Here is a 14647-nt window from a genome sequence, read left to right on the forward strand (position 1 = left end):
GGTCAGACCCGCATGGGTCTCCTCAGGGCCGGTGGTGCAAGAGGAGAAGCGGAGGAAACGGGGTGTCTGGTCCCCATGGGTGCCTCACCCCCATGTGCAAATCACCCCAATGTGCATCTCACCCCAATGGGCATCTCACCCCAATGGGCATCTCACCCCAATGGGCACCTCACCCCCATGGGCACCTCACCCCCATGGGCCCCTCACTCTGGTGAGCGCCTCACCCCAATGTGTCCCTCACTCCGACGGGTGTCTCGCCCCGATGGGCACCCACGCAGTCACCTCCTGGGGTGAGGAGCCCACCCAGGGCCCTAGGTTTACAAATACACTGGAGGGAACTCCGGGCTGACACCCAACCTACTCATCATTTCTTGTTTTAGTCGGGTCTTGTGATCTGCCGGGGTCTCGTGATCGGCCGCCTGGTGTGAGCTGCGCCCGCGGCGGCCTGTTTGTTTCCGTGCGAGTGGAGGTTTAGTGGCGACTGCATTGCTTCGGTTTCTTCAGAGCCAAGTTGTGCCTCTTCAAAATGAAATATTCTACATATGTTGTATCAGCAGTATGCTAGCAGGTTTTTATGATATAGAAGTATTAATCACATAGTTTATAAATGCCTAAGTAGTCTCAAAACTCCCATCTTAGGCAAAAGCTTCTTAATTTTGCTTTAAAGTTATCAATCCGTGATTTCAAAGCATTCGTCTCACGATCCCACATGCGTTTGACTGCATGGCTAGCTGCTATTACGGCACGGCTGCAATAAAAATAATCCCCGAGCAAGGCGGCTCAGGTTGCGTGGCAGAAAATCAGCTCTCAGTGTTGATTGCACAGCGACTCTACTGCCGGTGAATTTGCCTTGCCGAATTTTGTTTGTTCCCGACATGCTGACATCAGGTGGCCTGATGGGTGTTGCAATCGTTTGGGAGCAAGGAGATTGCACTCAGCTGATCTGTTTGGGATCCGTCTCGAAGGAAACACAGGAAGACAAGCAGCGTGTGACATTTGTGTGCTGCTTCTATCTGATTTATTTCCCCACTACTTTGTTGCCTTTGTGGCTGTTCAGTGCACATTATACTGCCGGAATTTAGCTGATATTGCCATCTGCTGACAAAAATATAGGTTGTTCTTGGTTTCGTATATTCATGGGCTAATTTATGTTGGCAGGGACCTCTGGAGGGCCATGTAGTTTGGCTTTTTGCTGAAAGCTGAATCCATTTAGGTCAGGTTGCTCAGGGAATTGTCCAGTTGTATTTTGAATAGCTTCAGAGATGGAGATTTCACAGCCCTGCTGAGCAAGCTGTTCTACCGTGTGACCACACGGGATAGTAAAATGTTTTTTCCTGTACCTAAAGAGATTTTGCCATGTTCCAGTTTGAGTCTGTTGCCACTGTGCTATCACTGTGCTTGTCCAAGGAGAGTGTGGCTCCAGCTTCTCTGCATCTTCCCGTTAGGTAGTGGTGGAGAGCAGCAGGACGTCCCCTGAGCCAGCGTTCTGCTTAAGGCTGAACAAACACAGCACCCCCAGCAGTCGTGCTGGCATTAAACTGGACTTGCCCCAGTATGTCAGCATCTTGTTTATTCTGGGGAGCCCCAGACTGGACCCAGGACTCCGGATGTGGTCCAACAAGTCCCACAGAAGGAGGAATAACCACAGTGCTTGACCTACTGGCTACACCCTTGCTAATACAGCCTAGGAAGTGGTTGGCTTTCTTCTCTGCTGACTCATGTTCAGTGTGCTGTCCAGCCCAGCCACCATATTCTTCTCTGCGAAATTGCTTTCCATCCTGCTGCTGCCCAGCTTGTACTTTTCCAAGGGATTATTCCATCCCAAGTGCGTGACTTGGCATTTGGCAAGTGCTAACAAAAGCTGAAGTACCTAAAGTTAATTGGTGTGTCTCAATTGTGTTGTCATAAGTCAAAATTTTATTCAGCACTATGCAGTATGATCCGAAAAGCAGGGGACCGAGTTGCCACATTTTCTAGGGACTCCATGTAAGCAGAGGATGCAGTGGGCGTAGCTCACATAGCTACAAGTTAAAAAAAAATGCAGGAACCTTGTTTCAGCGCTGGTGAAAAAGGTAAAAGGACAACAAAACTGAGTAAACATCTCATTCCCCAATGAACTGCATAGAAAAGTCATCTAAGAATCATAGGTGAGACAGAACTGATTTATAATGTTGCAAAACAAACACAAGGGAATCTATTGCAGTGGCAATTTCCACCGTAAACTAATTAAGCCCATAACATCACACTTGTCTACCACCTACAGTACAGACAGAGGAGGTAATATTTTAATATTTATCTAAATCTCTGGTCGATACCTATATTTAGAAGGCTGTCTAAATTCACATTGTTATTCCAGTGCAATGCCTTCACATACTGCCAGTTTTTCTACACTCACGAGTGAAAGTGAGGTGGAATAGAGGCGAAGACTGATTACCAAACACTAATCTGACTAAGCCCATCAGAGTTCTGAAATCCTTCATAATGGCAGATGTGGAAACGTGGAAACATTTTTATCTGTTTTCACCTTGCTTCTGTATGCTGCCAGCCAGCAGCTCAGGGCTGGGTATTCGTTCAGTCCTATTGCAGCCTTCAGTCTCGGTTGCAGCTCTCTGCCACATGTAGTTGCACGAGTATTAAAAAGTCAATGATAAAGCTGGCACATTTGACTGTTTCATCTTAAAGTTATCCCTTTCTGTCTGGGCATGGAAAAAGTAGCCCTGAATAATGAACTCAGATCGATGCTGCCAGCAGCTCACGGCATTTTCTGTGCTGCCAAAGAGACTGTCCCTGCTGCTAGCTGCGATTGCTTACAAACGTCTATCAAGATGTGTTTTATAAGGCTCCCTTTTAAGCCCAAGATTATGCATAGCTTTTAGGGATTGTCTGCTTGGAAGGAAGGGAATAGTTACGCTGGTTCTCAACAGTGTGTGTTTTCCTGCCTGGAAGAAGATGCTAATATGAATTCATAGCGTAGGATGTCATTTGGTGTCCCTGTCACACCCAGCTGGTCCTTCTGTTGTCCATTAGGATGAAATAAATACTTTCCCTCACTGAATACCCTTTTGGTGTGAAGCTATCTGCCTGGCAGCTAGTGTGAAATAACGACCTGCTTTGTTCTGTCCTGCTTTGACAGCAAGTCCTGAGCTCTGCTTTCAGAGGTGTTTCCATGGCTTTACCCAGTGCAGAAGTGAAACATGTTGCCGATTCCACTAGAAACTCACTTGTCTAGTGGTAATGATCGTGCAATTTCCAAATTGCAGTCTGCCTGCAGAATTACATGCACGTAGAAATGGAAAAACTACGTGATTGCTTTGCAGCAAAGTCAATTAAAATGTCTGTTGCTGTTTTTTTTCCCCTATAATTTATTACGAGCCTTTGTTATTTCTATTGCGATAGCACCCGGAGGCCATTGCAAGAAGTGGGAGCTAGGTTAAGCAACACGTTTCATAAGCACACAGGAAGGCAGGGTGTTCTGCATGGAAATCTTGCCTCCTGTGTGAGGACAAGCTTCTACAGGTGGGTGGGTTTGCAAGTTTCACCCAGTTTCTCACACCTCCACTTTTTTTTTTCTTTTTGTAGAGCCAGTCAAAACCACTGTAGCATGCCCCAAGAATATTTTTCCAGCCAAGTCAGAATAATTCCTGTACTGAACAAAGCTGGTGTTTCCTATTTGGCATTGTAAGCAAATCGTATTGCTTTCATTTGTCAGCCTTCCTCACCTGTGAAGGCCTGTTCGACTTTTAATTGTCCTGGCCTCAGAGTAGCTATTACTTTGGTCAGATGCTCCTGGCTTCAGACTTTCCACGTGGGATCAACTCATGCTGCGGGGGATGACAGCAGTCGGCCCGAAGCTGCCAGTAGTGTTAAATATAGGTGTAGTGTGTCAGGTGATGCTGAATCAAATCTTTTTTATCTTTTCATCTTTGTATCTGCCCTAGCACATTTGTAGGGCTGTTCTACCGTGTCCTATCCTCACTCTTTAGCATCACGTGTTTTCTGCATTTATCGTTGAAGGTGCCAAAAGTGTTCATTTTTACTACATTCTAGGTGGACTTATTTATTACCTAGTAGCAAAAGCTCAGGAATTGAATTCAGAAGATGAAAAGCTTGACCCAGTTTTGCCATGAACTTGCTGAATGATGTGGGTGGGTCCCAACCTCTCCAGTACAATTTCCTCCTCTGTAAAGTGGTGCCTATTGTATGGCAACATGGGATCCAAAATACCCCAAAACAGGTTTCAAACAGTGAGCTGCAGGAGGAAAGCACTGTAGAAATACAACTTCTTATTAAAGCAGAGTTTGGAGATATACTGCACTTATTGCTATGAGCAAATGTGCAGTGTGTACTCATGCCAGGTACTATTCACAAGCACTGATTTACTAACAAATTCAAAAGTTCACCTCATAAAGAGCTGAGTATGGCTCCTGGTTTGCATTAACATCTGATTCCTGTCCTGTGTCCCTGTGAGCACCATGCTGCCACGTGTTTATCTCAGGCTTTGCTGTCGAAGTGGAGGAGAAGGGCAGAAATATCCCAGGGAGTCCCTGTGGGTACTACCAAAACCTGCCTGAGCACCTGCAGAGACTGTTCTTGGAGTCCTCAGAAAGTGGAGCAGTTCTGCCTCTTCATGCAGTATAGTCTGGACAAGCAGACAATGAGACTTGGTATCACATTTCCAAAGGGATTATAGGAGCCTGTACACATACCCTAGGCACTATGTACACATACACATATACATATACACCATACAAGAAAACACATGTGCAGTACATATAAAACTACACTTTGTTTCTGGTCTGTCTTTTATGTTAGTGTCATGCTCTGTTTGTGCATCCGAGCCAGTGAAACCTTCTCCATGGCAAAAAGTTGTGTCCCTCGCTCTTTCCTGACGTAGCTGTGTTCCCCGCCGGCACATCACAGATTGCTGCGCTGTTCCCTGCTCCCTGGCAAAGTGCAGCACTATGCAGAGCTCATGCCAGCTCTGGGTGAGCTGCCTCAACATTAAAAGCAGAACATTAAAGCATTAGTCCAGTTAAAATGCCTTGTCAATATAGTGAGAGCAAAATGGTTTATTTACAGACGGCCTAGGTATGTGCCCGAGGTGTCATTTTGCCACGCAGATCCAGGGCACAGTTGCTAAGCATATGGTCTTGTTATTGATCTCATGAGAGCCAGCATCTCTTTAAAGCACTGAGGAGATAAAGCAAAAAAAATATTGACTCATATATTTAAGGTCGAAAAGGCTATTATGATCACATAATATTACTTGATGCATATCATATAATTTCATCCTGTAATTCCTAAATCAAATGCAAAGTGCTTCAGATGAAACATCTTATAGATTGAAAAGTAATTTTAAACAACAACAATAAAACCCACTCAAATGATGAAGGAATCATCTCAAACAATTTGCTTCATTAGATAACTAGCCTCGCTGTTGAAAACCCACAGCTCGAAGTTTGAATTTGCCTAGTTTCAGCCTCGTGACACTGCATTTTGTTTTGATTTCATGTGCAAAATCAAGGAGCTCTGCGTTACCAGAAATCATCCTTTGTGGTTATTTAGTCCATGAACAAGTCACAATACTATTCTCTGTACAGATGGAGATTGTTTATTGACTTGCGACTGTAGGGATTTTTGACATCGATTGAAAGTGTAGCTCATCACAACAGAAAATTGTAGTAATAAGGCAAAAGGCTTGGGAAGTCAAACACAAGGTCAAAAATAGAGTTTTCAGTGTAGACTCTTTTTCCCTTTTATAACAATTACAATCCACTGCTTACTGTAATAAACATATCAGCGGGATTTAGACTTTATTTTTTATTTTTTAAACTGAAGCGGGTCAAATCAGCATAAAGACCAGTTTTACATTTAGAAATAATAACTGAAACACTAAGGCATGTTTGACTAACTCAATAAAAGCATAGTCATACTCCTTTGTTCCCAAAGTTGCTTTTTTGAAATCTTTCCTTCAGATCTGACTTAATGGATATTAATGTCAAGGGGAGTCTGCCAGTGAGGTCTGGATCTGAAACAAACCTCATTATGTCATGCTAAATTAAATTTTCCTGTTTTTCAAGCCAGGGCATTGGCTCTGTTTGTTTTGTGAATGCTATCTCATCTGTAAAGGCCTGGAAAATAATGGTCTAATGAATCAAGTGGAACAGAATAAAGTGGTCTTAACAAGAATAGAAAATTAATTCTGGAATTCTGCAAATAGAAAGAATAGGATACAGAAGAAGGCAAATAAATATTGAAGTGTACAGATAGTTAAGATAATCTGAGCAGTATGTTCATTTTTATTGAAATGACGGTGTGGAAAAATGTGTTTCAGCAAAGCAATGTTCCCATTGTAGAATATTAATCTTACACTGAAATACATAAATTTGTATAGGTTTTATGAAATGCATAAAAGGGCGTGTCAAAAGAAACCAGAATTCAGGAAAGTATGAACATGACATTTGCAAGGACCTTCTGCAGAGCTACTGTGAGAAGCCACAACTCCGTTTAGTCCTGTATGTGCAGTACATCACTCCATCGCTGGAAAAAAGAGCCGTGTGTATGATCTTTGGTTGCATTCCTAGCATACATTAACATTTTGTCACCACTGACTCAAGGAGTGTGGCACAATGACAAGGTTTCCAAACAAAGGCAGTATTTTATGTCTGTTCAGTGTTTGTATTAAGGGGAGGACAAACAGGCCAGTTTTTGTGCTACCTCATTTTCAGTACAACAATTCTGAAATTTCCAGGACAACATGAAATTTGGTTTACTTACGGATTTCCCAGTAGTCACTATGATTGGCGGAATAAAATGTAAGTTATTCTTGTGATTAGGCTCCGACTTTGAGACAAACAATCATTGTTAAAGTGCATTAAATGTCACCTGCAGCTCTTTGATCGGGTGCTTTAACCTAGAAGAGACTCTCAGCTCTTCTAAACTAAACAAAGGGAGGTGGATCACCAGCGAGAAAACTTTGCTGCAAGGAAAGAACGGGGAGTGCAAGAAGAGGCATTAGGTCGGGGGTACGACATTGCCTTTTGTGTCATTACCAAATACCTGTCCCTGCACACTGCACAGCAGTGATCATCTGAAATGAAGAGCTCTGTGTATCTGGGAGCTCTGAGGCTACACCACCACCATGTCACTGGTGGGATCCCGTTCTCTCTGTGCACCACAGGCCTTTCCTTGCACTTTTCCTTATCTTACATTGGCTTGATATCAGTGAAGTAAAGGCATGGCGCTCTGTACTTTTCCTCGACTCCTGTGTCACATGTTCTTGCACCTCCTTTGTACTCACTTGGAGCTGCTGGGAAGTCACCAGTCCTGCATAAATCCCAGGTGGAGAGGGCAGCAGGCTGGGCCCCTGGATGTTGAAATGAAAACATTTGGGCCTGTTATCCTGTCCCCACTCTAGTTCATCCTGACATCTAGGAAGCAGACTTGGTGTCCCTTAATTTCTGGTCTAAATTTGTTCTTGCCCATTAACATGAACAGATGAGCAGTTGCTGCATTTCACCGGTGTGTGTATGAAATCATCTATTTCCCTGCCCAATAGGTTTTGGAGCTTCCACAGAGCACTCTGAAAGCCTTGCACAAAAGGCACTACAACTATGCAAAGAACTACTGTTGACATCAATAAATCACTTCAGCCAAGAAGGGGAAGCAGGTTTCCAGTTTAGAACAATAAACAAACCACAGCAGTGTTTACTGAGCACTTTAAAGATAACAGTGGCTACATAAATACTAAGAATTATTAAGGTTTCTTTGTGAAAAGGTTAATTGCATGGTGAGGAACAGTATTGCAACGTCCAAGCCCATCTACAGGTAGAATAAGCACCTTTTGGTTACTGGGAACTCAAAGCCACAAACGGACCTCTCCTCAAAGGCTCTGAGATGAAACAAATGCTCCCAACGGGAAGCTCTCCGTGCTTAAAATCCCAAGCTGGATGAAGAGTGCCTTTGCTGAAGACAACTTCAACTTCAGCCTGAATGTGGCAGAGAAAGACTTTGCTGCCGGTACTCCACCACTGGTCCAAGGCCTGCGTGCCCTATCACCCAGCATTAATGAGAGCCAAGAGGGAGCTACAGGCTTCTCCCTTCAATCTGTGGCAGCTCCACATTTCAAATATTGTTTATAAACAAAAAGCCTGTTACAGCCCAATATTACTCAGAAAAGAGGACCTGGTAACTGTATCTACTCAGAAGGAGGTCAGCAGATACCCCCTACGGGATGTGGCATCCCAGATGTTCCTCACTGGTTGCACTGGAACCTAGGCCGTGGTAGCCAGTCATGGAGGAAGCTGGAAACAGGACTTGGAAAGTCCTGCTATAAGTGGTGGGGAGCATTTTCCCATGGACAGGCATCATTCAAGAAGCTCTTTTGCCGAGTAGCTGCCCCTTTTGGGGTGAGACTACTCAAAAAAAGAAAATATACCTGGCAGAAAGGAGAGACTGCCTGTGGATACTAGACAGCTGCAGGTTGGTCTCCCAACATGTTCACTTCAGCCATCACAGGGCCACTGCTGGCTTTCCCTATCCTCTCCCCTACACTCTGACATCAAGAGAAATAGGAGACCCTCACCAACAGTGGAAGCTTCCACATTTTTGGAAAATTGATAGTTACAGCCTGTCTGATAGTATTTATTGCTCACCCAGAATCGCTGGCTACTGAAGTCCTTCCAGTGATTATCCTCCTCCTTTACAACTATGAAAGGGCCTTTTATCTTAACAGTGTGGTTGTTCCCAGCTGTTGATCTGAAGAAACTTTAAGGAGAAAGACCAGTATCATGGCAGGGCTGCCTAGAGTCCCTCTGGCTTTCTCCAAAGCAAAATGTTCATCTTTAACCTGCTGGGGGCTCCAGACGAACCTACCCTCTTCAGCGTTACTTGTTAAAGAAGTCCAGTCCCATAAAATGCTGTGCAACTTAAGTTCCCAATAAGGCTCTTGAGATTTCTGCGTGCTCAATATTTTTTAGTCTGTCACAGGATTGAATCCTGGATACAATCATCCTCTGCACGTCTTGCATAATTCTTTGGTTCTGTACCAGTTTGTCTGCAAGTTTCAGTTAGGCACAACATTATTTTAATTGAAAAATACAACAGCATGAATTACCTAAACAAAGAGATTTTTTTTCTGGTGTTGTCTTATGTTGTTGGAAAACTTAAAGCTTTTCTTTTCAATGCTGAATAGAAATCGAATAGCAATTTCAGCTTGCAAGCAAAGGTATGCCCACTTCTGCACTCTTCACCAGAACCCCAACTTCTTATCTAACTTACAAGAAGAATAACTTTATGATTTGGCAATATATATGGCTAATTCGTTCTCAGTAAACTACATTCATTTGTGCAAACTCACTAATTTTTTTTTTTAAACTCACTGAAGCAAAGTGCAACAATTCAGCTGAATCCCAGGCAGATATTTTTTAAGCAGAGACCATTCTGAGTTTCCTCTCAATCTTCTCTGTCCTCAACATCTTAAGCAATTTTTCAGTAAATTGCCAAGGTCTGAAGACAGATGAAGTCCCTGGATTTATGTACTGACTAACATTATAACTCGACTCAATGTAAAAAGATCTGTGATGTGTTTGTGGCTAACAAGACTTAGTGTATGTTTATACTGCAGGAATGACTGAGTTTTGATGTAGCATCTTACAACAACATGCTTATAACATAGCTCTTTACAAAACCTTAACAATTTGCACTGCCTTCTCCACACAGGCACTAGTAGCATGTCTTATTCTAAGCATCTCAACCACAACAAAGGCCAAAATTGCTGTTGAGAGTTCATTTTCCAGGCCCATGTTAATTAGTGGGCCTGTTTGAGCGTGGCTACATGTAATCCTCTCACCAGCTGTTTGAACACGTGTACGACTGTGCACTTCTCCCTTAACTCCTGCCACAGAATTTGGGAACAAGTGCATTGCATAGTAGTTATGGATACCAAACCATAGTGTCACATACGGGGTCATGCAGAACATAGATTACTTGTATAGCATCTGTACTGTTAAGTATCTGTATAGCATCTGTACTGACAGCCAAATTTCTGGTGTACTTGAGCTATTGAATGGTATACTCTGGTTGGTTTGCTCATTAACTGTTCTTCCCCTGCTCGTGGAAATGCACATATGTATGCTGTAGGGCTGGGGATGCCTTCCCACAGCACTGCATATACATTGCAAAAAGATCCAGATGCTACACCAAAGAGAAAATCATCTTTCTTATTATTTGTTCAGTAGCTTTTGGCATAATTCGTAATGCTCTGGATCATTTTATGGACTGCCACATAGAAACAAAAATGTTACCAAAGCCCTGCACTGTCAGGAGGGCTTTTCCTGTTGGGATGTTGTAGATGGGATGTCACCTGTAGCCCTACGTGGCACTTGGAGGTACAGAGGAATCGGCAGAGGCAGCACTGCCACCAAAGGGAGGGCAGCAGCACCATGAGGACCAGCTGACTCCAAACAGCTGCAAGACCTGGGCATCCTTTTGGCACAAGGGCTGAGTGCTCCCAACCCATGAGCGCACCCCAAGGCACTCATTGCAGGCGTGTGGCCATGCCAGTAGAGGGACGCATCTCCGAAACAGCGGGAGCACTCGGGTGCATGGGGATGCGTACACTGCGGGCGTGGAGGAGCTAACGTCAGTGCTGGGACTGGTGGGGCCCGCGAGCATAGGTAGGGCTGCAGGGCAAACACTGCTCTCAGGCCAAACCCTACTCCTGTTGCGGTCCTTCTGAGTTCAGCGATGCCAGATGGAGGCCTGAGGGCATGGCGACTCCATGGCAAGGGCCTCATGTGTTCACAAGCATATACTGATGAGGCTGATCAGTTCTGCAAACTGTTCCAAAAAGACCTTCTTGGGCAACCTAGGTTTACTGTCATGATAGTGTTGTCAGGGCACAGCTCCGTCAAACCGCATTTGCTACAGGGCAGCATTAGCTCTTCCTTTGCTTTTCCTTTGTGCGAAGGAGTCGGAGGATGCGTTCATTTTTCGTTAGCTCTGCTGGCAGCTCGTTTGCCTGGAACAAAAAATCTTGAGGTTAGCAAAAATGAATGATTATTTCCAAAATATGGTTCAAAAGCATTACGCTTTTAATGCGTAATACTTTTAATGTCATGGTATAACCATGACGTGCTTATTTCAGCTTTGTCTCCACCACTGTTGGAGATATCTTAAAGTTATCTTTCCATGCAGTGTGCAAGTCTCAGTTAAGTCTTCAAAATAATCCTAGCATGGGATTTGTGTGGTCAGCTTATTTTGTGCTGCCTGTCCAGGCTAAATGGTATCCTTTGGGTTCCCTATGCTGCTGCCACAAAACTGAAAGAGAACACGGCTGATGAGTCTTTGGGGAGATGAGGCAGATCTTCAAGTACCAAAGTCCATAAAAATCCAAAGAAAAACTTTAGTTGCTATGAAATAGTCAGTGCTATTGTGTAGGATAGGTAGTAGAATAGCAGAGCTTGGTCTTCTGTACTTACTGAATACAATTGTAATAATTGAAAATATTTATAATGAGGCTACTTCTGAAAATCAATAATTCTGTTCTGCAAATGTACTGTTGTGCCAAATTGCATGTTTTTTCCCAAAAAAAAAATCTTTAGGAGAAGTTATAACCACAGATTTATGCTGTACAACCTCCTTCTGCAAATCACTACCAACAGCAGAAAAATCTTGCACATTGTTTGGATGATTGCATCAAAACAAAACGTATATTAGCACAAACTACTGTATGAGTGACATTAACTCTGCTGCCATCAAGTGGATTGATATAGGAATTACATGCACGGATTTTATATTAAAGAACCAAAGCGTTCAGAAAGCATATGCTGGATTACTTGCGTTACAAACTTTCGTTCACATAATCATAAATCAGAAGTAAATACCAGTCCACCCGTTCACAGCTTAACAAACCCTGCTAGATATTAAATGCTAGAAGCAAATAGTCCACAAGCACAACTCAGAGGAAGACATTTTCAATGAAATGACCAAACGTTTAATGTTAAAACACGTAATAGATTTTTTTTTTAAGTTTCCTGCAGAAAAGTTGATGTCATAAAAGGAATAGGAAATTGCTTCAATAAACTAACAAATTTGTAGAAGACCTTGGAAAGGTGCATGTAATTTTGAGGTATTTTTGATATTAGCAATGTGCTAAATCCTAAGCCAATTTTACCAGAGGCACACAGATATAGATTTCTCCTACTGTGGACATACCCTTCATACACGTCTGTGAAATGAGACACGAATATAACTTAGGACTTACCAAACCAAGTAACAGATTACTGTTTCCCTAAAACACAGTCTAGCTGTCCCATGACTAGTTACAGCTAACAATTTAACCCGTGGTGCTGGGTTAACGAGTGCATGAGGTTATTCTCAGGCTGACATTACTTCACAGGTAGCAGCACCCTAATAGATGCTTGTGTACACAAACTGCTGGACTGAATGGTGGTGCTGCAGGAGAGGATCAAGGTGCAGTCGTGGTCTTACACAGAGACGTGGACAACCACCACCTACGTTGCACGCACAGGCGCTCCAAAGCTCAGCGCCGGTCCTAGCCCCGGGGTGGCACGCCAGGACGTACCTTGTTCCTCAGGCACGGGTCTGCTCCTGCCTCCAGCAGCAGTGCCACCGTCCTCACATTACCGCTCAGAACAGCCGCGTGGAGAGCAGAGGTCCCATTCTGGAAAACACCAACGAAGATGTTTGGAATCAAAAAGGCAGTGAAACAAAGATGTTTGCAGAGAACAAACCCACAAACGAGAAATAACGTGGAAGAGATTAGGTCATGAAAGCCTGATGGTGATTTAGAGAGGGTGCTGGCAGGCTAGTGGACTACAAAGGAGGTGATGTTAAATGCTTTAATAAAAGCGAGAGTCAGGTTCACTTTACCACAGTAATATCTTCTTTTTAAAATTGCCCTTGTCAATAGATTAGAGGTTGAAAAGCGCACGGCACTTGCTGCTGCCTGGTGAAATCAGCCATTCACAACTGAAACAGGAGTACGAGGTGTAATGGAAACCAGCTGTGCATTTTATCTCCTTTCTCTCATGATTAATGTTCTCCCTGGCAGGCAGCTGAATGGTGATTTTTATCGTAGCTGACCTTTTGTTCGTGGCTGCAAGCTGACAGTTCACGTAAGTGTGGAAGCTATTTCTTACTCTTAATTAACAATCAAGTTAATGCCACCTGGATTTTCAAGTTTATCAAAACTGCCAATTAGTTGCATCCACAGAAGTCATCAAAGTGTATCATTTATGGGTGCATGCAATTTGATCAGCTATTAAAATGCAGCTTCCAGATATCTGCTATTATTTTTGAGTCACTGGTTGAATTCAGAGGAAAACAGAAACAAACAGAGAGTTACTCACAACTGATCTCTTAGGGTTCTAGCTTACTGACTAAAGGCAATAAAAGGGCAGGGTATAATGCTGACAACTGCACCACCACGAGCAATCTGTTTACTGTAGAAATAAAATCAGCTGACAAAAAGCAAGAGAATTCCTCCCACAACACGATGTCCTTCCTTATTCCAAAAATCAATTTCACAATATCTTCTGAAAAGATTTGTTTGTATGTAGCACTAAAGGCTTAATAAAGAAAGTTCATTTTTCTCTTGACTTTTTGGGCTCAATCTCTATCGTCTTCCACTTGTCATGAACGTCAGGTGTTTCATTAGACCCTTTGCCTTCTTGAGTTTCTGTCTAAAAATATACGTGTTTCACTACTAACCTTCAGCAGGCCAAGGGTGGGAGAGAATTTAAGTAGCTCTTCTATCACATTGTTGTACCCTTTAATGGCAGCCTTCAGCAAAGCAGTTGTACCATCCTTTAAAAGAGAGAAGATCAGCTCAGTCACAACAAGTGCTTCACCCCCATTCCCCTAGGCTGGAGGAAAACACCAGCTGTTCCCCCCACAAGGTCTCCTCTGCTCATCATCTTTGAGGAGGCACCTCCAGAGATCAGGCTGCTAATTCTAGGGCATCTGAAGGATTGTTCCTCTGAAAACCTCAGGGTGAAATGAACCAGTCACAACCCATATCACGTCTGTCCCTCATTTATACGGACATCTTCATTCTCTTATTCCAGGAGGTCCTTCCAGGGAGCCATCCCAGACACGCAGGCAGAAACGGAGCCCAAGAGGGAGCTTTACAACCTGACAAACAGAACAACCTCTGGGGACACTGGGCCACCCCTCAGACAGCCTAGCGGCCTCAAAACACGCCAGGAAGCGCAAAGCTGCAGACAGAGCACAGGAAGAGGTGGCACTCACATCCCTCGCGGCGTCCCGCTCGGCTCCCCGCAGCAGCATGACTCGCACCACCTCGCTGTGGCCCATCTGCGACGCGATCCACAGGGGTGCTGTCCCGTCCTTCAAACAAAATAAGGGTGCTGGGAAGTTTCACTTCTATATTGTGTACTCCCCAGTATTTTACTACCAAAATCTGCCTACTGGAATGGATGAACTTCAATTCCTCAATAAAATTCTGCGTCACGGACAGACAAATGCAGAGTCCCTTCCAGAAGCACGTGGGAGCTCCCTGGAGGAAATCAGAACATTTCTGGTTGTCGAGGAGAGGAACCCTTAGATGTTTTCTCTTGCATGGCTGACCTGAAATTGGCATTGCTGTTTGAACACTAGAAGC

At 43.8% G+C, this 14647-nt stretch overlaps 1 protein-coding gene across 3 annotated transcripts in view; it reads right to left on the minus strand.

The window, feature by feature from the left end:
• Positions 1-4790: 4790 nt before the first annotated feature.
• Positions 4791-14647, minus strand: part of ANKRD29 (ankyrin repeat domain 29) — a 33247-nt gene continuing 23390 nt past the window's right edge. For all 3 annotated transcript variants that reach the window (XM_066992861.1, XM_066992860.1, XM_066992862.1), the window contains 4 exons: positions 14275-14373; positions 13735-13830; positions 12587-12685; positions 4791-11020 (listed from right to left, as the gene is read on the minus strand). In XM_066992861.1, the coding sequence (XP_066848962.1) occupies positions 10937-11020; positions 12587-12685; positions 13735-13830; positions 14275-14373 (378 nt within the window). In that variant the 3' untranslated portion in view covers positions 4791-10936. The remainder of the gene's footprint in view (positions 11021-12586; positions 12686-13734; positions 13831-14274; positions 14374-14647) is intronic.

The sequence above is a fragment of the Anser cygnoides genome, chromosome 2, assembly GCF_040182565.1.
Source record: "Anser cygnoides isolate HZ-2024a breed goose chromosome 2, Taihu_goose_T2T_genome, whole genome shotgun sequence".
NCBI classification, from domain to species: domain Eukaryota; kingdom Metazoa; phylum Chordata; class Aves; order Anseriformes; family Anatidae; genus Anser; species Anser cygnoides.